This window comes from Labeo rohita, chromosome 8 (assembly GCF_022985175.1).
Source record: "Labeo rohita strain BAU-BD-2019 chromosome 8, IGBB_LRoh.1.0, whole genome shotgun sequence".
NCBI classification, from domain to species: Eukaryota; Metazoa; Chordata; class Actinopteri; order Cypriniformes; family Cyprinidae; genus Labeo; species Labeo rohita.
The window spans coordinates 37,027,331-37,055,136 of NC_066876.1; the positions used below are offsets into that span (position 1 = coordinate 37,027,331).

General features: G+C 37.2%; 1 protein-coding gene across 1 annotated transcript; it reads right to left on the reverse strand.

Annotated features, from left to right (window-relative positions):
• Positions 1 to 70: 70 nt before the first annotated feature.
• hcfc1b (host cell factor C1b) lies at positions 71 to 27,806 on the reverse strand. Its single transcript, XM_051116552.1, has 28 exons — positions 27,650 to 27,806; positions 25,977 to 26,161; positions 23,757 to 23,905; positions 23,517 to 23,677; positions 23,216 to 23,424; positions 23,038 to 23,122; positions 20,640 to 20,746; positions 19,496 to 19,675; positions 19,064 to 19,387; positions 18,434 to 18,585; positions 17,248 to 17,439; positions 15,482 to 15,706; positions 15,117 to 15,218; positions 13,871 to 14,084; positions 13,559 to 13,701; positions 13,332 to 13,470; positions 13,027 to 13,223; positions 10,157 to 11,429; positions 8,638 to 8,780; positions 8,146 to 8,397; positions 6,275 to 6,524; positions 5,906 to 6,190; positions 4,268 to 4,386; positions 4,044 to 4,181; positions 3,472 to 3,657; positions 3,095 to 3,392; positions 1,855 to 1,918; positions 71 to 1,778 (listed from the first exon to the last, which is right to left on the reverse strand). Exons 2-28 carry the CDS (start codon positions 26,149 to 26,151, stop codon positions 1,739 to 1,741), a joined length of 5,802 nt encoding a protein of 1,933 aa, XP_050972509.1. The 5' UTR covers positions 26,152 to 26,161; positions 27,650 to 27,806; the 3' UTR covers positions 71 to 1,738.

Genomic DNA, 27,806 nt, shown 5'->3' on the forward strand with positions numbered 1-27,806 from the left:
CCATCAGCAACACAAAGGACAAAAACACTGAAGTAAACAGCAGGCAAAACGAGACAAATGAACACAGAGACAGAATTCCATTACTTTTATATGTCAAGACACAAAAGCAATCAATAGATGACAACATGTAAAAACATTTTGTTACAGATAATTATATAAAAAAGGCAAAGAGTTTTTTTGTTGTACGTTTTGCTACGTGAAAGAACTAATTTACAACTGAGTTCAAACTCTGGCTAAGCCAACAATCCATCTGCAACGTTTCCCAACCGCTAGAAACAGAAACAAACTGTTTCTAACTTCCATTCAAAAAAAAGACATACTCATCAAAACCTCTCCTTAATTTCCACCAGTTTAGCATTTACACAGGCCTGCATTTCCACAAGTCCAAACAGTCCGAAGCAGAGAATGAAAATGGTTCAAACTTCCGCTGCACAGCTTGAGAAGAATCCCAATTCGTGTCTAGCAACTCACAAAACCAAGCGTAGAAAAGAAATGCAAGATTCAGAAAAATAAATGTACAGGAACTATAGACTAACGACAAGGAGGGAATAAAAATAAAACCATCTTTTTCTGCGGTTTCTATAAATGGCAAAAAATAAAAGGTTGGGTGGGGGAAAAAAAAAAAAGGTGGGCTGTTGTTCTGAACAAATACATACATTTTACACTACAATTCCCAAAATAAAGGTGAAATCATTCATGAACACGGGAAACACTGTGGCCCGCATGTCAAATACACAAGCATGGAGACTACAGGAATGAGCGGTTATCGTGTTGAGGAGAAGTGTGAGGTTTAAAACTGCGCCCTGATGCACAAATACACGATAAGGAAAGACCTTTTCTTATTATTAAAAAAAAAAAAAAAAAATACAAAAATAAACCACACACAAAGAACTCCTGTATCACCATTTACTATTTTTGGGATTTTTTTCTCTCTCTCTTTATACAAGATCTAGTTGACGCAATGCAAAAGTAGTATGCTTTTCATCTACATGGATTGAAGTCCTTTTAGTCTTCAGCGTTGCGGTCCTCAAATTGTCCCTCACGGCAAATGTATGAACACACAGTGATGCAAAACAGGCTACTGAACTCGAAGTGAATGAATAATTACAGATTCTCCAAATGAACCGAGTCTTTTCCTCACAAGCATCATCAAGTGCTGTTTGTTTTCGATTTCGATGCATTTCCCCTGCTCCGTTTCGCTGTCCGCGGTCGCTCCTCCGTCTCCTCTCAGCACACGGTTGAAATATACAGACTTGCCCAAATAATGAAAACATCAACAAACTGACAATGGAGCAAAGTTATTTTTCTGTTATCTATTGCTTGTATTGAAATAAGCTTAAAATAAATGAATGTCAAGGGAGGAAAACAAAGAATGAGTATCTGATAATAGTTAGAACTAGACTGAATGCTGCCGTCGGAACTTCTTTACACAAAATTGTCAGGGAAAGCAAATGTATGTGCTTCTGAGGAACACTTATGGGGTTCTTAAAAAATACAGTCGGAAATAAGGCGTCCATGGCACCAACATGTCCAGTGATGGGAGAGCATTTCTCAAAAATGGAAACAGGTTTTCCTTTTTTTTTGAACGTTTTCCTATTTTTGGCTGCAGTTTCCTTCCCTTTCGTCACAGAGGATGGAATAGGGTGAGACGTGGAAGCAGGAAGGCTGTTCAGCAGGAGGTGGAGTTCAGTATGGTACAGCTCATAAACAGGGCAGGGTCAGGGGTCACGGTGAGCTCTCACTGGTCAGATCTGGCCTTCTTTGGACCAGCGCCTTTCCTAAAATGGCAAAAAAAATGTTTGGTATAGAGGTCTGCATTGTTTATTTTGAAAGGTGTAGGGGCAACAAACTCACATGTCAGGTGACGAGACCGGCCTCTTTGCTGCAGGTTTGGCCGCAGAGCCATCTTTACTGGTTTCTGCAAAGATATTTGAATAAAATTAATTGTAAAAAATCCATTCCTAGGGTTCTCAGAAGTCATTATTATAGCTGGGTAAACTTAGCAATCAGAAACAAAAAATATTATTTTTGCTTCACATTTGCTCCAATAGCAGAAGTAAAAATACACAATAGCATTACTATTAGCATTACTATTTTTTTTTTTTTTTTAATAAAATAAACTTAAAATATACAAATTTTACAAAATATAAATAATAAAAAAAAAAAAAAAAAAATACAATAACTTATAAAATTATAAAATAAAAAAAAACATTTTTATATAAAAAGAAAATACAAAAAAGGGATTAAGCATTAAAACCATAAGTATAATACTGCTTTAAAAAAATTTTTTATTTATTTTTTTTTTTTTTTTTAAGTTTAAAAGTTTTCCGTTTAATTTAATTGCATTTTTGTTTTTTTAGGCAAAAAATAAATATATATCTTTCCCTAAGTTGTCTGAATTTTTACATAAATATTGTGTCACACTGAATGACAACGTAACATTATTTCAACCAAATATTGACATTTTATTCTCCAAAAACTTATTTGAAGCCTTAAGACATTTTACTTACATATGTGACCCTGGACAACAAAACCAGTCTTAAGTCGCTGGGGTATATTTGTAGCAAGAGCCAAAAATACAATGTATGGGTCAAAATTATAGATTTTTCTTTTATACCAAAAATCATTAGGAAATTAAGTAATGATCATGTTCCATGAAGATATTTTGTAAATTTCCTACTGTAAATATATCAAAACTTAATTTTTGATTAGTAATATGCATTGCAAAGAACTTAACTTGGACAACTTTAAAGGCGATTTTCTCAATATTTAGACTTTTTTGCATCATTAGATTCCATATACTGAAATAACTATCTCGGCCAAATATTGTTCTATGCTAACAAACCATACATCAATGGAAAGCTTATTTATTCAGCTTTCGGATGGCGTATTTTGAAAAATTTACTCTTATGACTGGTTTTGTGGTCCAGGGTCACATATAATGTGCTTTCTATGGACATAAAATCACTTTTGTAAATTTCTTTTGATGTGGACATCTAAACAACTATACACAAACCATGTATCTAATGTTAATAACTGAGCAAACATGACAGTCTGTGGCGCAAAAAAAAAAAAAACCCCGAAATATCCTCACCTTGTAGCCACCTGACTTGCGTTGCAGGGCCGTAGCCCTTCTCGTTGCGGGCGGCGATGCGGAAGATGATGGCGGGTTTGGTTGTGTAGTCAATGTGGGCGTTGGAGAGACTAGACGACTGCACTAGGCAGGACGGGTTGGGCCCACAGTACACCCGCATAAAGGCAAGCTGAGCCGGAGCAGACGCTTTAGCCTCGACCGTTTGTGAGCTCTGGATAGCCAAATACACTGAATACTCAATGATCTTCCCTGACGTCACTGAAGGAGGCTCCCAGGTCAGGTGGGCACCATCAGGGCTCTAATAGGAGAGGAAAAACATTTTAGTCATCAAGAATAACCCACATGCAGACCAAACGCAACCGTTTGCAGTGACCAACCTTGCTGATTTTGATGGCGCACGGTGCTCCAGGGAAGCCAGGTAAGCAGGTCTTAAAAGCAGAGACCTCGGAGAACGTCCCGCGGCCGCACGCGTTGATGCCGGCCACGCGAAACTTATATGCAGTGCCTGGAGAAAGCTCTATCTTCTTCATTCGGCTGTAGTCTGGTATTGCGCCAGAATCATCCTGCGACGTCACAGCAAAAAGATGATTAGTGCAATGCAATCCTGACAAAATAACACTAATTTAACATACAATACACAGTGATTATGACACAAGTAAGAGTCAATTAGATATACAAAGACTTGTACAGATATATAAATCCGTATTATATGAAAATGTTATGTTTGTCTTTCTATTATTAAATAGAACTGTTAAATAAAGAACATAAGCAAATGAAGTTCTCAGAACCGTCAAAATCAAATCATGCTTTCAAATCTTATCAGCCAAAGTGGCAAACTTACTAGTCAAATCAAATCAAACAATCTACCCATTTATCTCTAAGGTCGATTTCGTTTGGTCTTAAATAAAACTTCCTTTGCTTGAACTGCAGTAACTTGATCATTACTTACATCGGTAACCGCCGAATCATCCGCTGGCACATAATAGTGCGTGACAACCATGTTTGTGACCTTAACGATTCCAACGTCAAACCACTGATTCTCTTTCTTCACTGGTGGCTTTACAACGGCTGGAGGTGCTTCTGGCTTCTATGATAAAGACAGTAGTTTCAAAGTCAATGTCTGAAGTAGATATCAGTGCAGTAGTTAAAATAACATACCACCTGTGAACTTACCCCAGCTGCCGATTCAATCCCATTGGCCACCTCAGCTAAAGCAGTGGCCGCTTGGATCTTGGCAGGACTGGCGACCACCATCGGTTGAGATGGTGCAAAAGTACTTGATGGGGCTAGAGCTGCAGCAAAAGAGAGGCACTTTTAGCATGCGCTAAAAAAACAACAGATTTGATCACAAAATAAAATAACTAATTTTGTAACACTTTACAAGGTTCCATTTGTTAGTTAACTGCACTACCAGTCAAATGTTTCTGAACAGTAAGACTTTTAATGTTTTTTAAAGAAGTCTCTTCTGCTCACCGAGCCTGTATTTATTTGATCCAAAGTACGGCAAAAGCAGTAATATTGTGAAATATTTTTACCATTTAAAACAAATGCTTTCTATTTGAATATATTTTAAAATGTAATTTATTCCTGTGATCAAAGCTGAATTTTCAGCATCATTACTCCAGTCTTTAGTGTCACAGGATTCTTCAGAAATCATTCTAATATGCTGATTTGCTGTTCTAAAAACATTTATTATTGTTATTATCAATATTTAAATAAGGTAATCCTCACCCTCACGTAATCCAGACACAAAAGTGATTTTTTCCATCACAACATATTTGGAGGGATTTGCATCACTTGCTCACCAATGGATCAGGGAATGGGTTCCGTCAGAATGAGAGTTTAAACATCTGATAAAAATAATCCACAAGTAATCCACACCACTTCACTCAATCAATTAATGTCTTGTAAAGGAAAAAGCTGCATGTTTGTAAAAATATATATTTTTGAGGCAAATGTTTCACTGGTGAAATCAATATGATTTGTTTTAGGGTATTGTAGACTAATAAAAGTTTCAATCCAAAACACCTTGATGGGTTTTTTTTTTTTTTTTTTTTTTTTTTTTTTTTTTACAAACAAGCAGCTTTTCTTCACCAGATGTTAATTGATGGACTGAAGTGGTGTGGATTACCTGTGGATTGTTGTGATATTTGTATTAGCTGTTTGGACTCTCATTCTGACAGCACCCATTCACTGCAGAGGTCCCATTGGTGAACAAGTGATGTAATGCTATATGCAACCATGGAACCACAAAACCAGTCATAAGGGTGCATTTTTCAAAATTGAGTTTTCTATATCATCTGAAAGCTGAATAAACAAGCTTTCCATTGATGTATGGTTTGTTCGGATAGAACAATATTTGGTCGAGATACGACTATTTGAATTTAAGAATTCTGAGGGTGCAAAAAAATAAAATAAAAAATCTAAATATTGAGAAAACCACCTTTAAAAGTTGTCCAAATGAAGCTCTTACTAATGCATATTACTAATCAAAAATTAAGTGTTGATATATTTACAATAGGGATTTTACAAAATATCTTCACAGAACATGATCTTTACTTACTTTCCTAATGATTTTTGGCATAAAAGAAAAATCTATGATTTTGACCCATACAGTGTATTTTTGGCTCTTGCTACAAATATACCCCAGTGACTTCAGAGTGGTTTTGTGGTCCAGGGTCACATATTTCTTCAAATCTGTTCTGATGATGAAACCAACTCATCTACTGCTTGGATGGCCTATGGGTGAGTACATATCCAGGAAATTTTCAGTTTTGTGCAAAATGAGACCACTAAAACCAAACATCTTACTCTCTGCAGAAGTCCGAGGAAGGAGACGGGCCACAGCTCCCGTAACAGCAGTTGCCATCTCATGGCCGTTGCTCTCAGACGCTGGGTCATTGAGGCTGTCTGCAGGTGCCAAGCCTTCAGTTGGCAACGCAGCTGCGGCTGCTTCAGCGCTTAACTGCTGTGCTGCGGCCGCCTGTGCCTCCTGGAGCTGCTGCTGTTGCTGAACCAGAGCAGCAAGCTCCTGCTGGGTCAGAACTATAGGGATGGTTGTGGGTTGCTGCCCATCGTGACCTCCGTCGCTCTCACCTGAGACAGAAAGTCAAGTCAAGCTAAGAATTTAAACTCTACTATACACATCATAACGTGTATGGCAGTCTCTCATATACTTACTGAGCACAGCCTGCTGAGCTGCCTGTAGGACTGCCTGGATGGCAAGAGCCTGTGCTTCTTCTGTAGCCGCAGCCTGCGCTGCAGCCTCAGCCGCCGCCGTCACAGCCAGCTCCTCGGGTGTCAGTCCGGTCACCATGAGGGTGGTTTGCTGTCCTTCTGCAGACATCAGCTCCTGGGGCAGAGCGAGGGCTTCCGAGTCTTGAGCAGCGAGACTCATCGCTTCCGCGCCCTCCACGCCAGCCTCCATCTGCTGCATGGAGAGAACAGAGCATTGTTTATTATTTACACAAGAAACAGTTTAAGTAATTAAAGGAGAAGTTCACTTCCAGAACAAAAATGTACAGATAATTTACTCACCCCCTTGTCATCCAAGATGTTTTGTGTCTTTCTTTAGTCAATAAGAAATTATGCTTCTTGAGGAAAAAAGTTCAGGAATGTTCTCCATATAGTGGGCTTCAATGGTGCCCTCAAGTTTGAACTTCCAAATTGCAGTTTAAATGCCGTTTTAAAGGGCTCTAAATGATCCCATATATATATAGTTTGTGTGTTTCAAAAATGGCCGATTGTTTCGCTAGATAAGACCCTTCTTCCTTGGCTGAGATTGTTTGGAGCTGTTAAACTGCATTTAGGAAATTCAAACGCACAGGCACCATTGAAGTCCACTATATGGAGAAGAGAAAAATTCTGGAATAGTTTCCTCAGGAAACAATTTCTTATTGACTGAAGAAAGACAGACATGAACATCTTGGATGACAAGGGGGTGAGTACATTATATGCCCCAACGGCACCCTCCCACCCCCCTTGAAGATCAAGTTAATTTTATTTTCTATATAGCACCAGATCACAACAAAAGTCATTTCAGGTTACCCTTCCTATAGAACGGGTCTACACCTTGTTCTTTTATTAAACAAACTAAATAGTCTTATGTTACTTATATTATTTACATGACGCCATGTCATTTGGACATGGCACGGCCAGGATCACAGAGTCCATTCACAAAAACGGAATTTACTCTAAAGCTCGGAATGCCACAGAATTAGTCAATTTTGGGATGAATAAATATAAATTGGGTCTGTCACTTCATTTGAATCATAATATAGACTAACGTCTGTGAACATTGAAACGCAAAAAGACAGTTTAGATATGAATCCTGCATGTTTCGCTTGGCTCAGTATGTATGAATGGCGGAAACGCGGTTTTGTTTACTACACAAATACTGAAGCACACGTGAGGCTCACGGTGATTTTCGGCCTCTGCGTCTCATTATGTGACGACATGAACACATGAACTTCATCTCCAGAGCTGCAGTGAGAGTCATTTCATGCAAATTTTACCATTTCATTTGAGAAAAATAGCATCATATCAAACTTAATTTGATTAAAAATAAATAAATGTTTAATGCCTTAATGTAATTATCAGAAAAATTAAAACAAATTTCTGGGGAAAAAAAAAAAAAAAAAAAAAAAAAAGGGAGAGAGAGAAAGAAAAGGTTTTGGACTACTATTTCACTGAAATAAATGTTTTTGTTATTATACAGAGAGTAAAGTACCGAAAAAAGTACCGTTGGGTACCGGCATTCCCCCCAAAGCTGTGAATCTAGGGGAAACACTGAAGTGTACTTCTCCTTTAATGTTTTTATTCGGCAGGGATGCATTAAATTGATCAAAAGTGATAGTAAAGACTTTTCATAATTTTACAAAAGATCTGCATTTCAAGTAAATGCTGCTCTTTTGAACTTTCTATTCATCAAAGAATCCTAACAACGTATTAAGGTTTTCACAAAAATATTAAGCAGCACAGCTGTTTTTAACATTGCGTTTAACATTTTAGCACTGTGCAATGCACTAAATAAATAAAGGTGACTTCCTTACCTCAGCCTGATCCCCTTGACCTGGCTGCGCTTCCATTGCGACATGAACCTGTAGCATGGTGCCCTCTTCGCCTGCTGCACTTTCATCTATGGCAACGACCCTGACGGCAGCCTCTTCACCCAGCTCTCCCTGACACTCGGTCTGCATGGGCTCTTCTCCCGCTGCTACGGCCTCAGCGCTGGTCTGCTCCATGGCCTCCGCCTCCCCTGGGACCTCAGCCACTACTGCAGATCCAGCCATAGACGAAATCTCCTGCATTGTGGAGAAAACAGAACGTGAGGAGGAGGACAAAACGTATTAATCTAACGCATTTATTTGCATGTCAGTGATGAGTGGCTCGCACTACAGCTTTTTCTTAGACAGACTTAAAGGACTGCATGTATACGCGAAATGACTTTACTATTAACTTTGACGGCAAGGTAGAATATACAGGCATGTTGGCCGCAGGAAATTGCATAAAGTCAGCTGATCAGATTAGAAGTGTGCTCATACCGGTACTGATGGTCCTGGAGTGGGCGTGGCCTGTGTTACTGTTGTGACGGCTCTGCTTTGTGTCGTGGGATTGGCTGGTTCTGTAGATGATGTGGGTTCTGAGCTGGTGCCGCTGTCACTCGGTCCATCGCCGGCCTGCTGGGCTGAAAAGGAAAAACACAGATGAGCTTAATTAGTAGGGAAGCACTGACAATAATAGACAATAATAGACAATTTTAAGGCTCTATGAAATTCTCTCTTTCTTTTTTTTTTTTTTTCTTTCCAAAATATACATTTTAAATCTAATTTCTTTAAATTTAAAATTTTTCTGGATTAAATTTTTCTAGACTTTGTTTTAAAGGTTAAATTACATTTTATTAACCAAAAATCATGTCTAATTAATTGAAATCAGGAAACAAACAATTTAACAGTAATTTATTGAAAGTGTAACCAAAATTCTAGACACTATGAAAACAATACGTTACTACCATTATTATTAATAATACTAACACTCACAACTATAATGCAATAATTTAATAATACATTTAAATTTAATAAAATGTAATATTTTAATATTTAACAATAATAAACAATGCATAAAATGTTTTAAAACCAATTCAAAAAATACAATTAATACTATTACTTTTTTAATAATAAAAAATACTAACTACTGCTACTAATAATAGCCAATAATAATAATAATAATAATAATAATAATAATAATAATAATAATAATAATAATATCTTCATATAATAATAACAGTAACAAAAAATATATTTACAACTATGAATTATTATTATTATTGTTATTATAGTATAAATAAATATACCTTTGGTTACATATATTATGAAATCTCTCTTCTACTAAATATAACTCATGAAAAAATCAGTGAATTATGAACATCTGTCTATTGAGCTGAACCAAACCAAAAAAAAAAAAAAAAAAAAAAAAAAAAAAAAAAAAAAAAAACACAAACAAACATGCATTCTCTTTTAAAAATAATTATATGTGAACCTGGACCACAAAACCACAAGGGTAAATTTTTAAAAAATTTTCATTTGTGTCACCTGAAAGTTTTCCACTGATGTATGGCTTGTTATGATAGGACAATATTTGGTCGAGATACAACTATTTGAAAATCTAGAACATGAGGGTGCAAAAAAATAAAAAATAAAAAAAATAAAAATATTGAGAATATTCGCCTTTGAAGTTCTTAGCAATGCATATTACTAATCAAAAAATAATTTTTGATATATCTGCGGTAGAGCATTTACAAAATATCTTAAATGGAACATGATCTTTATTTAATATCCAAATGATTTTTGGCATTTAAAAAAAAAAAAAAAAAAAAAAAAAAAAAAAAATTTGACCCATACAATGCATTTTTGGCTATTGCTACAAATATACCCCGTGCTACTTAAGACTAGTTTTGTGGTCCAGGGTCACATATTATTCACAATAAATATACTACACATTTATTAATATATTACAGTATTTTACACACAAAAAGTAATCTTGAGGTATTGAACAGATAAATACCTGCTCCTTCTCCAGTTTCTAAGCTGCTTGTTGCTGTGGTGGCTGTGTTGGTGGTTCCCGTCTCATGTGTTTCACAGGGTGGATTGGAACAAACCATCTGCACAGTGCCATTCTGTCCAGCACCAATAGCAGATGAGGACTGAGTCGGCGTGTTGGTGGTGCCCGTTTCATGGGTTTCACAGGGTGGATTGGAGCACACCCTTTGAACCACACCGTTCTGTCCAGCACCAATAGAAGACGAGGCCTGGGTCGGCGTGTTGGTGGTGCCCGTCTCGTGTGTTTCACACGGTGGATTAGAACACACCCTTTGAACAGTGCCATTCTGTCCAGCACCAATAGAAGACGAGGCCTGGGTCGGCGTATTGGTAGTGCCCGTTTCATGAGTTTCACAAGGCGGATTGGAGCACACCCTTTGTACAACATTGGTTTGCCCACTGCCCATACTGGAGCCTGACTGCGTAGCCGTGTTGGTCGTGCCCGTCTCGTGTGTCTCACAAGGAGGATTTGAGCAGACCTGCTGGACGGCACCAGACGCAAGTGAAGTGTTCACAGTATCTGCCTCATTCGTTTCGCTGGGAGGGCTAGAGGAAACAGGCATCAGCGTAGAAGAGATCGCAGCTTGGCTCTTGTTGGAGCTCTGCACCGTTCCCGTTTGGTCAGAGCCCATGTTGGAGCGGGCGGTAGTGGAGGTGTTGGTGGTACCCGTGCGGAGATTCTCCGGCCGCATGCTGCCCGCACCAGCACCGCCCTCTGAGACAGGCGTTGCTGGTTCTGAGCCAGAAGCTGAAGACGTAGCTGTCGACGACGCCGCTGTCTTGCTGTTCACAGTTCCCATCTCTTTAGATCCCATGTTGCAGCTGGCAGTGGTGGCTGTGTTGGTGGTGCCCGTGTCATGGGTCTCCGAGGGAGGGTTGGTGCACACCTGCTGTGCCATGCCCATGTTTGCAGAGGCGGTGGTTGCTGTGTTGGTGGTGCCTGTGACGTGCGTCTCACAGGGAGGGTTGGAACAAATCTGTTCGGTGCCCATTTTGGCAGAAGCCGTTGTAGCCGTGTTGGTCGTTCCTGTCTCGTGGGTCTCACACGGAGGGTTGGAGCAGACCAGTGTCACGGTGGTAGCACCATCGCCAGAGCCGTCGCCAGCATCAGCACCGGTGGTGGAGGGCTGCTCTGAGGTGGGAGAGGCCAGGATGGAGACGGGTAGATCCTGCGCAGGCTGGGCCTCAGCACCGCTTGGAGTCGTGATCAGGGTTACTTGAGTAGGCTGGGCTCCCGACTAAGATGAAAAAAAAATAAATAAATAAGACATTCAAGAACGCTCCAGTTCCCATTAAATGTCTATTTTAAATAATAATTAGACTACAAAAAAGTTCTTGAACAGTAAGATTTTTAAATGTTTTAATTTTTTTAAAGCAGTCTCTTCTGCTCTCCAAGCCTGCATTTATTTGATCCAAAATCAGTAATATTGTGAAATATTGTTACTATTTAAAATAACTGAATTCTACTTTAATATATTTTAAAATGTAATTTATTCCTGTGATTTCAAAGCTGAATTTTCAGCATCATTACTCCAGTCTTCAGTGTCACATGATCCTTCAGAAATCATTTTAATATGCTGATTTGCTGTTCAAGAAATATTTTTTTTAATTATTATTAGCAATATTTTAAAAAGTTGAGTAGCAAATCCAGCTATTAGATCCTCTGGAGTTTTTTATGCATTTGTAGCCTGCATAAAAACATTATTATAATTTATTTATTTTTGGGAATAGGATTAAAGACTCAAAAAAATTGCTATTAAAAGTAAAAGTTTATTTTTCAAATTCAAATGAACTTTTTTACAATAGCACTCATTTTTTGAACAGCATGATTTATTTTTTTTTTTTAATTTATTATTATCATTTTTTTTTTTAAGAATTGTCTTCTGCTTACCAGGCCTGCACTTTGATCCAAAAAGCAGTAATAAAATGTTGTTTTCAATAATACTATTTTTTTTTGAGCAGCAAATCAAAATGTTAGAATGATTTCTGAAGGATCGTGTGACTGGAGTAATGATGCTAAAAATTCAGCTTTAAAAATCACAGGAATAAATTACATTTTAAAATATACTCAAATAGAAAACAGTTATTTTAAATAGTAAATATATTTCACATTTTTACTGTTGTTGTACTTGGATTAAAAAAACAAAACAAAAAAACATTTGAAATCTTACCGTTCAAAAACTTTTGACTAGTAGTGTACATTATTTATAGTCATTTACATAAAGGAAAAAATCAATATACATAATTTATGTATAAACTGAAGACTTTGGGGTCATTAAGATATGATATTTATTTTTTATAATTCAATGTTTTTCAAAGAAGTCTCTTATGTTCATCAAGGCTGCATGTGCTGGATCAGAAATGCGGCAAAAACAGTAAAAATCTATCACAATTTAATTGAAAATATGATTAAGTACAATTTAAAATTTATGTAATTTAAAGCTGAATTTTCATATGAATCTACATATGAATTTCATACTAAATCTACTTTACCATCCTAAAATTTAGGAGTTAGAAAGTTTTAAAATGTTTTTAGATTTTTTTAAAAAAAACATCGTTTTCTCAGCAATGCGGCATTTATTTGATAAAACAGTAAATCGGAAAAAATTCTTTAAAAAAAAAAAAAATTAAAACATTTTTTTTCAATTTGATTATATTTACATTTACATATGATACATTTATTCTTTGAAGAAGAGAAAGTTCAAAAGAACATTTTTTTTTTATCTTTTGCAACATTATTCTGTAAATAGCAGAATAACAGTATTCATTTCTTTAAAAAACCAAACAAAAACAAAAGTATAATTAATAATAATAATAATAAAAAAAGTGACTCACTTGTATCGTAGCGGTGCCAAGGTTGGTCTGGGCAGCAGATACAGTGATGGCTGTGGGATTGATCACCTGACTGGACAATGTGGCGATGGAGGCAAGTGTGGTGACTGGAGTCACCAGGCTGGCGTTACCACTTGCCACATTGGCCCCAGCCACGCTAGACGATACAGTACCAGTTACTGTACCCAGAGTTGTGACTCCTAAATACAGAGAGGCCTTTATTAATGTGGCACCAGTATCAACAATAATAACTTCTCTGTAATTTGTATAAAACTACACTCCAGAGTTTACAGTCTGAGTATTCATACCCGTGGTGCCCTTGACAACCAGCGTGGTAACAGTTGGTTTTCCAGCAGACACACTGCCTGGTGAAACCAGACGCACTCCACCCATAGGCACAGTGCGCAAGATAGTGCCTGGCTGTCCGGGAGCCCCCTTCAGGACCACCTGAGAGCAAACCAATATTTACAGACCATAGTTATGATGATTCATGGTTATGCTTTGACTGTGATCTCAGAGCTCAATTGGGTCTCACCTGTGTCACACCCTGCTGTCCCGCACCTGCTGTCAGCTTTGGCACAGCTGTTATGATTTTCCCCGGAGTACCAGTGCCAGGAGTAACAACCTTAGTGGTGATAATTGTGATGGGGGATTTGACACCAGCACTGCTTGTCAGACCTAACAACAAGACAGGAAATAACATCAGGAAATCATGCGAGTTGCAACGATGCGTTAAAAACAGATCTGTTAGTTAGATATAAACAACACGAGGTCGTGCAGCTTAACTGGGTGTGCAAGAGTGAGGTATAATTTAACTAAAAACTCAAAGCCAATTGTGACAACAGACCTGCTGCACCTTGTTGGATAGCAGACATGGGAATGGTTTTAATAATGGTGGTTCCTGGTTTGTTGGTGGCAGTTGGAGAGACAGTGCTGATGCCCAGGATAGTGGGTTTGGTGCCAGCCCCTCCTGCCTGTGTAGTTGTAATGATTGTGGTGGGCTTGCCATCAGCAGACGTGACCAGTTTCAGGATGGTACCAGCAGGCAGAGGAGTCTTTGTCTAAGAAAACAAGCACATATCAAAATAAGGGACTTATTCTAGGAAATTCATGAGAAATGTGTTTGAGCAGCAGATCAGAATGATTTCTGAAGAATCATGTGACACTGAAGACTGAAGTAATGAGGCTGAAAATTCAGTTTGCAATTACAATAAGTACAAATGACAGTAAGCTACTTAGTCTAGGTAATTCACAAAACGGTTTATATTAATAATACATAAGATTAGGAGCTCTACCAGTTAAAAGTTTTTAATGTTTTTAAACAAGTCTCTTCTGCTCAAATAGCCTGCATTTATTTAATCCACAGTACACCAAAAACAAAAAATTTCGAAATATTAATTTATTGTTTTCCATTTCAATGTATATTAAAATGCAACTTATTCCTATGTCTTCAGTGTCACACGATCCTTCAGGAATCATTCTAATATTCTGATTTGCTGCTCAAAAAACATTTATTATTATTTTTTTTTTTTTTTTTTTTGAAAACAGCTGAACAGAATTTTTTCAGGTTTCTTTGAAGAACAGAACAGCATTTATCCGAAATAAAAAATCTTTTGTAGCATTATAAATGTCTTTATCATCACTTTTGATCAATTTAAAGCATCCTTGATAAATAAAAGTATTCATTTCTATATTTTTTTCCCCCAATAAAATCTTTCGGATCTTTGGATCTGTATTCAACGGTTTTAAATATTGATAATAACAATAAAAAAAAGTTGTTGTTTTTTTAAATATTAGAACGATTTCTAAAGGATGATGTGACACTGAAGACTGGAGTAATGATGCTGAAAACTCAGCTCTGATCACAAAAATAAATTACATTTTAAATGAATTTCAAATAGAAAACAGTTATTTTAAATAGTAAAAATATTTCCAAATTTTAAAGTTTTTGCTGTACTTTGGATCAAATAAATGCAAGCTTAATGAGCAGAAGAGACGACTTTATAAAAAAAGCATTAAAAATCTTACTGTTCAAAAACTTCTGACTGGTGGTGTAAGAAATGTACATGCTTAAAATGAACAGAAACACTGACTTGTATGAGAGTGACAGGACTGCTTCCAGCCTGCCCGGTGACCGCAGAGGTTTGTACTGGTTTGGTCTGGACAACAGACATCACCTTTCCAAGGCTGGAGATCTGAGAACAGTAAAGGGTTATTGCTTGAGGAGAACCAAATCAACTGCTAAAAATGACAAATCATAAAATGTATTCATTATGTAAAGGTTATCTCATTGAGGTACTTATTTTAGGTCACAGGGGTTCAGCAGAACAAAAACCGAGAACTGTTTCAAAGTCTTCCGGTGCTTCAGATTGCCTATTTTTATAAGCTACTTTGAATTCTTGTCACTGTGAACTACTTTCAAGTCCAGACAATCTGTCGTTGTTGTTTTTTTTCTTACCAGAGGACCGCTGCCACCCATTGTAATGGGGCTTTTAACAAGGGTTATAGTTTTGGTGACTCCTCCGACCATGGTGGTGACAACCTGAGCCTGCTGGGCTACGGTTACTGTGCCTGATTTGTGCACAGTGATGATCGGCCGAGTCGGAGTGTTAGGAGTAGAGATGGCGGAAGTGCCGACCTGAGCTGCAGCTGTTTTCAGCATTCGGGTCGCGGGATTAGTAACCTGGAATGGAAGTAGGAACAAAGACGCATTAGAATCACAGGACAGGAAGTGGATAACCTGGTTCATTCAAGTCCGGAAGGATGTGAGAAAGGGAAGTTGATGAAACATTCCATTTTATTATTTTAGAACACATTAGACAAACAGTTCGTCCAAAATACTTTTTGCTCATCATAAAAGATACCTAATGCCTAGATCAGAGGTCTCAAACTCAATTCCAGGAGGGCCAAAGCTCTGCAAAGCATAAGATGGGTACACACCACAAGATAATCAGGCTTATTTTGGGCCGATTTCTCCCCTTCAGACAATCCTAGGTAATGTCTGATTATCTATCTGGTTCTAAAGATTATTTTATCAGATTTTCCTGTGGTGTGAGGTGTGTTAAGAGCGACTCAATCTGCTCAGAAGAACGGCGGAGGCTCCTCAATCGCATAATGTAAATATTCAACGTGATCAGAAATCCTGATGTGGACAAACGAGCGTATACAAATACAAGTTTTTATATAAAAATGCTAAAGCGTTTACAAACTTTCACCTTTGTAATTGCTTTTTGTTTCATAGAAAATTGTATAGTATCAATATAATGCTTTTCTTTCCTAAAAGGAAGAAGAAGAAAAAAAAAAAAACAAAGGAAAAAAAAAAAAAAAAAAAAAAAAAAACTTGCGTTTGTGAATATGAAATTTTGCATGAAAAAAAAAAAAAATTATCACGCAGATGTGACTGTGCTTTTCTATTCTGCAGAGAATAAATACAACACATATTTCCATAACAAAACAAAATGATTATCAATATTTTGTATAATAAAATCAGACATTTTGCCAAAAAAGTTTTGCAAGAGGGCAGCGCCAAAATAAATGTACCACTATTTTAGAGCAACTGACATAAAAGGAGCAACTAAAATGAATATCAGATTTAAATTTGACCAAATAATATTTTGCTGGGTAAATCCTGTGCATAATTTTAAATGACACTTCCTTAACCTTGTTTGTAATTACAGTAAATATTGATTGGGTATTAAGCAAACCTTTTTCCAAACAAGTTGATTCCAATATGAATAAACATACAGCAAAGACAAACTGTCTCGTTGAAATAAAGCTCTTATAGAACTGTTGTGTGATGTTTATTCTCAAGTCTCAAGAGTTTTGCGAGATTTCTCGTGTTCACAGTTGGGACTCAGTTTGAGAATCTGTTGGTGTGTGGTGTGCTGTCTTTGTCAAATCGTGGCACACCAAACACAGGAGAAAAAGGTTAAATCTAGGATTTATCATCCTCATGTTTGTGGTCTCTTACATTTTGAAGATTTGAAAAATCTTTTATTGTGAACCCAGTATTAGATCCAACTCACACCTGCTTGGAAGTTTCTACTAATGCTGCAGACCTTGATTAGCTGGATCAGGTGTGTTTGATTAGGGTTGGAGCTGAACTGTGCAGAGCTGTGGCCCTCCAGGAGTTTGAGACCAATGGCCTAGATGGTTCTCGGACAGAATAAGCTGCAGATCTTATGTTGTTTAGTCAAAGGTTTGGTTATGAGAGTCGACACTTACCATTACAGGTGAAGCTACTTTGACAGTAGCAGGCAGAGATGTGGATCCAGGAGTCACAGCAACGGTTTTTACGATGGCTCCGGCTGGAACATTTAGCACAGTGGTTGTGGAAGAGGGCGGGATCTTCTGTGTGGCGGCTGCAGCTGCGGCCAAAGCAGCCATGCCACTCATCTGAGGACTGCTACCGATTGGCTAGAGACCGAAACAGTGTTACAAAGGGTTTAAATGTAAATTTAACATGGGACACTAACATTTTAAACAGAGTTAAATGATTTAGGGAAAAAAATATTTCTATAATATACATTTCTATAGAAAATAGATACTTTTTAGATATTTTTTAAAAGCTCCAGGCTTGTTTACATGCTTTCACAGCTTGGCCAAAAAAGTTACATTTATATAAATAGTATATTAATAAAAAAAATAAATAAATAAAAAATAAAATAAAATAATAATAATAATAATAGTTGTTACTTATTAAATTACTTGTAAATAAAGAAAAGTGATAATAATAATAAGAATAATAAGAATAATTATGAATTTATTAAATAATTTATTAATTATTAATTAAATAATATATTAATAGTTTATTTGTAAACATCATTTAATATTTAAAAACAATCAATTATTACTTGAAATTAGTTGTGACAAAAGATTAATCACATCCAAAGTAAATGTTTGTTTACATAATGTGTGTGTACTGTGTATATCATGTATATATAAATATAAATACACACACACATGTATATATTTAAGAAAAAAATTTTGTTGATATATTAAAAATATTTATATATAATATAAAGTATATAAACAAATATATGTAAATATTTTCAAAAAAAATATGGTATGTGAATGTATTTATATACATAATGAATATACAAAAATACACATTATGGAAACAAAAACATTCATTTTGGATGCCATTAATCATTTGACAGCACTACTTAAAATAAATGATTATTATTATCACAAAAAATTGAAATAAGAAACATTACTATAGTAATAATTTCCTGTAAAATTACAACACTAATATTTACACCATGATCACACCAGATCATGAGCTTTGCACTTCACTCTAAAACAAGCAGTGCGTATATTTATTTTAAAAGCGCATCCTTTGGGGTTTGTCAAACAGCATTTTCACTTTATTTACTTATAAGATTTACACTGACACTGATTATCTACATACCGTCCCCTGGGTGCTCTGTGCGGGGACAACCATTCGGACACCTGCAGGAAGTGATGTAACCGTGACTGGGGACTTTCCTCCCGGAGTAGCCTGACGCACAGTAACGACTGATGTCCCGGGGGTGGAATGAGGCGCTGCCACTTTAAGAATAGCTGGGAATGAAAAGAATAAGTTGGGTTAGATAATAGGGCTGTGCAAATAATCGCATGCGATTATGATGCGCATCTCTTCAGTAATGCCGGTTCCGTGATTAGTCGTAAATTTCCATCACGTGCAGTCAGACGCATTCATTATGGAGCGGCACTCACTACAAAGAGCCGAAAGAGCCGAAATTCACTGACAAGCCGCGCAATATCGCATTCATTATCGCATGCGATAATGAATGCGATATTGTGCGGCTTGTCAGTGAATTTCGGCTCTTTGTAGTGAGTGCCGCTCCATAATGAATGCGTCTGACTGCACGTGATGGCAATTTACGACTAATCACGGAACCGGCATTACTGAAGAGATGCGCATCATAATCGCATGCGATTATTTGCACAGCCCTATTAGATAACATCAAAATTGTTCATATTATTCTTTACAGAAAATTGCACAGCAATTGTCTGGCATTTGCAAAGTCATTTGCACCTGGTCCACGAGGTGAGGCTGCAAGCGGGCTGCTTGGCATGGCGGTGGTGGGTGAAGGAATTTGTGGCACCATTGTGACCCCAGAGAGGGGCAGGCTCTGCGCTGCAGGAGCGGCAGCGGCGGGTGCCGGACTCTTAGGTGAGTTGATGGGTAGAGACGGGGTGGGGTTGACTGTTGGTGATGTGGCAGCTGTTGCAGCAGGGATGTCGTATTTCTGCAGCTGCAGCAGGTAAGTGTCAGCGGTAGGCACTGCCCCCCAGCTCACCTCCAGAGAGTTGGTGTTGGCACGGACCAGCTGCACACGCGATGGAGGCTGAGGACGATCTGTTAGTGAAAGAAGAGATTTGAACGTTGCCATTTTTTGAGGATGTAAGTATTTGTACTGGGAATAAAGCGTAATAAAGCTTCACCTACACTGAGGCATCAACTCACCTGTTTCTAAATACCACAAATCTTTGCAGCAAACTTGGTTGTTCCAGGCTTTGCGGTATCCGTCTCTTCCACTCCACACGTACAGCCTATTGTTTATAGCCACAGCGCAGTGTCCGGCTCGTGCCCTTGGGATATTATCCTCGAGTGTGTCCATCAAGATGGTTTCCCATAACATAGAGTCTGAAGGAAACAAAGGTCAAGATCAGCAATGATAAAACATAAGCTCTGTTCTGAAATCTAATGAGCTGTGAACGGAGGCAGCATTTTAAAGGGATAGTTCACCACAAAATTAAAATTCTCTGTTATTGATTACTCAATGTCGTTCCAAACCTTTAAGACCTTCATTCATCTTCAGAACACAAATTAAGATATTTCTAATGAATTCCGAGAGCTTTCAGACCCTGCTTAGACAGCAACGCAACTGACATGTTCAAGGCCCAGAAAGGTAGTAAGGACATTGTTAAAATGGTCATCAGTGGTTCAACCACAATGTTATGAAGTTACAAGAATACTTTTTGTGTGCAAAGAAAACCCAAAAAAAAAAAGACCTCATTTAACAATTCTTCTCTTCCGTATAGCTTCACAAAATTGAAGTACTGATGTCACATGGACTATTTTAACAATGTCCTTAATAGTTGCATTGCTGTCTATGCAGGGTCAGAAAGCTCTTGGATTTCATCAAAAATATCTTAATTTGTGTTCCAAAGATGAGCACAAGTCTTACAGATGAGGGTGAGTAATTAATAAAGGGATAAAAATGAACATTTTTATAGAGCGTTTGAGATTAAAAAGTATTTAAATTGTACTTTTTTTAATGAAAATAACCGATTGTTTCACTAAATAAGACCCTTCTTTCTCGGCTGGGATCGTTTACAACCGCATTTGTGATCGTTTGAAGCCACATTTAAACTGCATTTTGGAAGTTTAAACTCTGGGCACAATCAGTCCATTATATGGAGAAATATCCTGAAATGTTTTTCTCAAAAAACAATTTCTTTACGACTGAAGAAAGACAGACATGAACATCTTGGATGACAAGGGGGTGAGTACATTATATGTGAATCTTTGTTTTGGAAGTGGACTTCTCTTTTAAGGCATAAGCGTCTGTTCTCTTTAAGACCCTTGGCTTCTTTCTTTAACATACCTAGATTTAAGCAGGCCAGTGTGTTGGTGCACTTCCACTCCTTCTCGTGTGTCGCTACTTTGACATCATCCATGACCAGAGGAACCCAGCCACCAAATACAAACATCCTAGGAAAACACAAGACTATAGTTAGTTAAATTCACACTAAATAGACAACTAATTAGGCCAACATGGTTGAACACATTTTATTTTTGTAATGTGAAATTATGAAAACTTTACGACTGTTCTTAATTGTATCCAATAGCTGTTTCAGAGATGAGCAAGTTTTACATTTTATGAAAGATTGTTAAGACAAAGATTAGTTGTAGTGGCAAACCAATACAGACTTATGGCTAATGCAGATACCAATATTCAATTAGGGCGGGGCAATATGGCATAAAACTTAAAATCTTTTTTTTTTTTTTTTCCACAGAACGTTTGACAGATTCTCAATTTTTTTAACTACTCAACTAGAAAATGTAACTACAAGATTCAAGTAACTTTTATTAACCCTCTAGTTAAAGAAAATTCTATTTCAATTCCACACATGAAGTTGTCAACAGAAATAATACAAGGAAAACGCTTAAAAAAAAACAAAACATTCAAAAGTCAAGCTAATTCAAATTCAGAATCACACACACCATATAAGGTACAACAAAATAAAACTAAAATTACAAATAAAGTAATTGTTAAAATATTTTTATGCAGGATACTTCATAGCTGTATTCAGCTAACTTTGCAACATCTGTGGAATTAAATTTACTAGATATTACTAGATTTTCAAAGACTTGTTTAAACACTTTGAATGTGCATTTGTTAAAGGGGTCATCGGATGCCCATTTTCTATAAGTTGATATGATTTTTTTAGGGTCTTAATGAAAAGTCTATAACATGCTTTGGTTAAAATTTCTCAATGGTAGTGTAAAACAACACCCTTTTTACCTTGACAAAATCAGCTCTGCAAAAATCATCCCATTCTGAGGGATTGTTCCTTTAAATGTTCAGCTCTGCTCACCCCGCCCCTCTCTTCTCTCTGTGGAGTGACGAGCCTGTTTACTTTAACCGTATTTCGCTGCTAAATTTGCTAACTAGCATGCTATTAGGAAAGGCGATCGCAAAGATTCATAAAAAACCCTTATTCTCACTTCTGCTGTAAGTGAAGCTGGATTACGAATGATTTGCGCGAACATAAATGGATATGTAAATCGGAAGCGCATTCCCTTCACAAACAAACGTAATCCACTGCATCTTCAGCGGCTCAGATGTCTGGAGTAAATGACGACCACTATGTTCATTATTACATCCAGCAACACAACACCTCAATCGCTCAATCGGAGATATTCTTGTCTAACTTACATCCCTGCTCCGACATTGAAACAATGGAGGTTGGACTGTTACAGCTGATCTGAGGTAAGACGCTCATGTCAATCAACTATCGTGGGAGTGGCCTCTGTCATGTGACGCCATAACGACAGACATCTGAGAATGACTCGATTTGAAAAAGGGGATATTATTTTTACAGATTAATTAAAAACCACTGCATGGATTTTTATCATTATAGGGTAGATTTGTACATACACTGACAACACACATTAATGTTCAAACAACATGTAAAAGTGAACTTTGCATCCGATGACCCCTTTAAAGGCTCACAGTATATTTGAAAGTATTAAAGCACTAGCATTACTAATTAATAACATTATTATGTGACGCTAGAGACCAAAACCAGTCATAAGTGTCAATTCAGAAAAAGCTTGCATGGTTTGTCAGGATTGAGATACAACTATTAAGCTATTAACACGCTGAGATACAACCAAAAAAAAAAACGCATATTACTAATTCAAAAATACGTTTTGATACATTTATGGTAGGAAATTTGCCAAATATCTTCATGGAACATAGTCTTAATATTCTAATGCTTGGTATAAAAGAAAAATAGATAATTTTAACCCATACAATGTATTGTTTTTAGCTACTGCTACAAATATACCCGTGCTCCCTAAGACTTTTGTGGTCCAAGGTCACAAATAACAAAGGCAAACACTATAATACTTTTTCAAACACAGTTTGCTTTACCAGTTCCATCTAATAATTTAATAGACTAAAGCATTAAACTAATAAAGAGGGAGAATGGGAACACTTTCACCACTGTAAAAATAAAAGACCTTCTTGCTCATCGGCCAAACAGAAAAACTTAAAACGCCAAATATCATACTGGTCAACTTCTAATTTGTTTCATTGTAATACCAGACAAATTGACTAGGAATGCAAGGTAATGTCAATTTATGATTTAACATCAACTAAATCTCCACAAAATAAGGCAGCACTGCTTTCTCATCAATGATTTCCAATCTTGAAGACAGTCAATGTTTAATTAAACACTGCATGTCTAAACAAGCTTGGGAAAGTTATAACTTACTTGTTGGTTATAGTGGTGGCAGAATGGAGACTGCGGGGCAAAGGTGCCGCACCACTTATGGCAGGTTTGTTCCAGGTTAAAGTATCTACAAAACAAAGCACACAGTTGTCATAAGTTTTATAATATTATAGCATGGACGCTTCTTGAACAAATATTTAAAACTTATACTTTCTCTTACCTATGTCTAAAGTCCAGAGGTCTCCAAGACGGCAACCACTCATGCCGCCATAGATGACGAGACGTGACTTTTTGGATGTTTTCTCTGTGTAGACAACGGCAGTGTGGCTCTCACGTGGAGGGGGAAGCACACCGTATGTGATGGGGATATCCCAGCCTGCTACGTTAGATCCCGGGCGTAGCTCGAGTGTGTAGAGGTCATTCAGGTATCTGGAGTACAAATGGAGAAATGATTTAATTGTGGATCTGCTGTTCAAACATTTATGAATCAGTTTGACCATAAACTGTATAAGGCCTTTTACCTGGGGATATTGTTTTTGGGATCTTCACTGTCATTTGCCAGTCCACCAAATAAGTAGCATTTGTTTCCAACCAGGGAAAAGCTGTGGCCCAAGCGAGGACATGGTGGTGGGCCGTTCTTGGGGGCTTTGGGCTTCAAACGTTTCCACTCCCATCGACTGGCCTGTTTGACAGAAATGCATCATTATTACGAAAAGAAAAGCTCAACTTTTGAGACTTGAAGATGATGCTAACAGACTTACCTGTAGCTCGTAAAGATCATTGCTGTACTTTCCGTACTCAACCATGCCCCCAAACACAAGGAGTCTGGTGCCGTCGCACACAAATCCATATGCGGCACAGCCGGGAGGAATGTCACCCCGGACAGCTGGAATAAACCACTGATTGGTGGCTGTTGAGAAACATATAGTTGCGTCATTGTAGTTTTGATGAATAAAGTTCTTTCAGTGCTGTGTTGCAATACACCACGTTCTTTTATTCTCTGCAGAACAGGGTTATTATAGTTAACCGGAACTTCAAAAAAAAAAAAAAAAAAAAAAAAAAAAAATTACTGAAACAGAATAAAAACACAAAAATGTATTTTACTTTAAGGCAACATTTCGCACTTTCAATTAGTTTAATTTTATATCTACCACCAGTCTACTAACATTAAAATTTTTAATGTTATTTAAAGAAGTCTCTTCTGCTCACCAAGCCTGCATTTATTTGATCCAAAATACAGAAGAAGCAGTAATATTATGAAATATTTTTACTATTTAAAATAACTGCTTTCTATTTGAATATATTTTATAATGTAATTTATTTCTGTGATCAGAGCTGAATTTTCAGCATCATTACTCCAGTCTTCAGTGTCACATGATCCTTAAGAAATCATTTTAATATGATGATTTGCTGCTCACGAAACATATTATTATTACTATTATTATTATTAAATATTCAGCTTTGAAATCACAGGAATAAATTACATTTTAAAATATATTCAAATAGAAAACAGTTGTTTTAAATAGTAAAAATATTTCTAAATGTTACCGTTTTTGCTGTATTTTGGATCAAATAAATGCAGGCTTGGTAAAGAAGAGACTTCTTTAAAAAAACATTAAAAATCTTGCTGTCCAAACACATTTGACTGGTAGTCTACATAAAATATTAGTTTAAGAAAAAAATAATGTAATTATTATTAATAAAAATATTTTTTACTTTTAATAGCAACTTCTTGAATCTTTAATCCAATTACAGTGTTATTTCATAAATAAAGAAACTGTTATTAATATGCATTTTTCATGCAGGCTACAAATGCACACTCCAGAAGATCTTATAGACGGATTCGCTGCAGTCTGAAAGGTTTGTGCAATTGAATATTATTTTATTTGTAAGTTCAATTAGCTCATTAGTTCAAATAATATAAATGATTTTTTAATAACCAAAATAACTACAATAAAAATAAACCTATAACCAAACAATTGTATTAAAACTAACAAAAACCACATAAAACTGATTATAATAGTATCTCAAGGATACTAAAATAACACTGGTTCTGCGAAGCTGTTAACAGTTTCCATACAAAGACAAATGATTTAAAAAATGCAAAAATAGGACATCTTTAAATCACGATCTTAAAAATAATCACTCAGCAGCATATAATGCAACACATGCTGTCAATATAAAACAATGCTTTTTTGACTGCATCTACTTTTTATAATGTCACAGCACTCCTCAGGCCTTTTCACGACTTTACAACATTATCTAAAACTTAATAAAATTATCCACACCATAAACACTCATAAACATTACAATCTCTTCCATTCATCCCAAGTATTTACATGGCAATGCGGGAAATCTTGTGGGCGTGGCCTGTGTGTTGTGATGACGCAAGCGGCGTTCTTTTTTAACCCGCCATTTCTCTTTGCATTTTCCTGGCGTGCCAGTTCCAGTGCTTGGCTAGTGCTGTAGCGTTAGCCGGTTAGCCGACACTTAAACATCCCATAAACATCTTAACGCAACAGAGATCAGCTCACGGTGCATGTAAATGCAACACTATATTCAGAAGGTGTTGCACTGAAAGTGCACTAATGTTTGTGCAAACGCAATCACGATTATGTGAGGTTTGAATCGCACAACGGAGTGTTATATTTTCGTGCATTCTTTATGGCTAGTTAGCCATAGCTGATCACTTATGCAGATTTTGTCTAAGTTAGCCGCTAGCTGCGCTAACGCGCCTGGCTAACCATGTAAACAACTGCTTAATGAATAAAAGATAGTTGTGCAAACTCGTGCACACGCACGGAACTGTTTTATTTGTAAAGACGCGTTTGTAATAAAGCAACAACAGCAAAGCTGATTACCAAAACAAGCCTGAAATGACAAAATCCGGCTAATAACATAGCGAGCTAAAAGCTACAGAATTAAAACGCGAGTGCATGCAAAACAACAGCGACTTTGTTACCAAACAATAACATTCTCACCTGTATTATAGACGTGCAGCTCATCCACAATGCCTTCATTCCCTCCTCCGAACACTACCATCAGCTCTTTAATGGCCACGGCTCGGTGTCCGTGTCTCGGGCGAGGAACCGGGCCAGACCAGCCCAAAACCCTCTTCCAGCGCGGCTGCAAAACCGAGGTCCCTGAAGAAGCCATGTCCACTTCTCTAGCGAGACACAAATCCCAGGCACAGCGCTGATTTTAGTTTGGATCCCAACAGCATTCGTGTGTCAAAAGCTCTGTGCTAACGGGATTAGCCCGCTAGTACTAGGTAGTAGCTTCGAGCGAGCTAACTAGGTCACCAAAACGCGCTCGACTTCCACGCGTTTTTTCAGGCAAACGCTCTCCAAAATGCACTAAAAGACGATGTTTTAGGAAATATTAGCGTTTGTGCGCGTCGGAATTCAAAAGTATAGAGCGTGAGGGGAAATGTTGGCCGGTTAGCATGTTAGCCGCGCAAATCTGCGCGAACCGCCATTTTAGCGGCAAAAGACGCTTTTCATCACGAGAAGAAAATAAATAGACAGACGCCGGCGGATGAACAAACGCGAAATGAAGGAAAGTGAATCTAAATACACAGAGTCACATGCAGGTGGGCTCCCGCGCATTTTTTCTTAAATCTTAAATTAGCAAGCGAAAAGCGTTTTTAGGTTAAATGTCACTAGGAGAAAAAGAAAAGCGCGATGAAGATGTGTACGCCGCCATCTTGCAGAGGCTAGCTAAACGCTACCAGCACAAGCGCCTAGTTAGCTGCTAAGCGGCTAAGCTAACACAAACAAGCTAATGAATAGAAATGGGCGGTGGAGAGAGGAAAAAAAGAAAAATGGGCGGCGTGAAAATAATAATAATAAACCATAATAGTAAACAGAAAAACGAAAATAAAAATATTAAAAAAAAAAATAATCTAACACAATGCAGTGGACTGATATGGGCGATGAGGGAGGGAAAAATTAAAATAATATAAATAAAAAATATTCGGCGAGCCGAACAACATATCAGCTGTCAGTAAAAATTAATATTTCGGATTATAATGCTAAATAGGTCTATTAAACCCCGCAGGTAAAACTGTTAAAGGATTACAAAATAACGCGGATAGAGGTTATTAGTGTAGGTTTATGTGATATGTGGGTTTTCATGCCTCTCTTGTCTGGGTGCCGCCATCTTGATAAACAAACCAAACAATCCAACCAAAGCTTAGTGCTTTTTAGTGATCCATATGCATGTTGAAACACAAATACACAATGAAACTATTCTAATACACCTTTTTTACCCTACAAAAGAGCGCTGGTAAGACTAAAAACCAACTTGGTTTGGTTGCTGCTGCTGTTAGCCGCATTAGCACACTAGCTAAAATGTTCAATGAGATCCATTGGGCAGCCAGTTAGCTTCAATGCTAAACAGCTCATTACAACATTGCAAATTCTACATACTCATTTGGCACAACAGAGAAAATGTTACAGGTTTCATGTTTATTTACTGTTAAAATTGCAAGTGTGGTTTTATTCGAGATGCACAGTTCAATAAGTTGAGTTATTGTTTCGTCCCTGGCTACTCGATTAGCTTCCCTCAAGAAAAATGGCGGATGTACCGTTAGCCGTCACAGAAAGCTGCACAAAAACTCGGATTCTGTCATTGCCTGGAACCAAATACTTACTCGTTCCGATTCGTTAACTTAATTTAAAAATCACGAGGGAGGACTCAGAGAACGAATTCGACCCTGGGTGCGCCTTTCACTGTAGATATTGCTAACTCTACATCTTTTCATGCCGCCCAGGAAGCCGCCATCTTCTTGACAAGCGCTCGATAGTTCA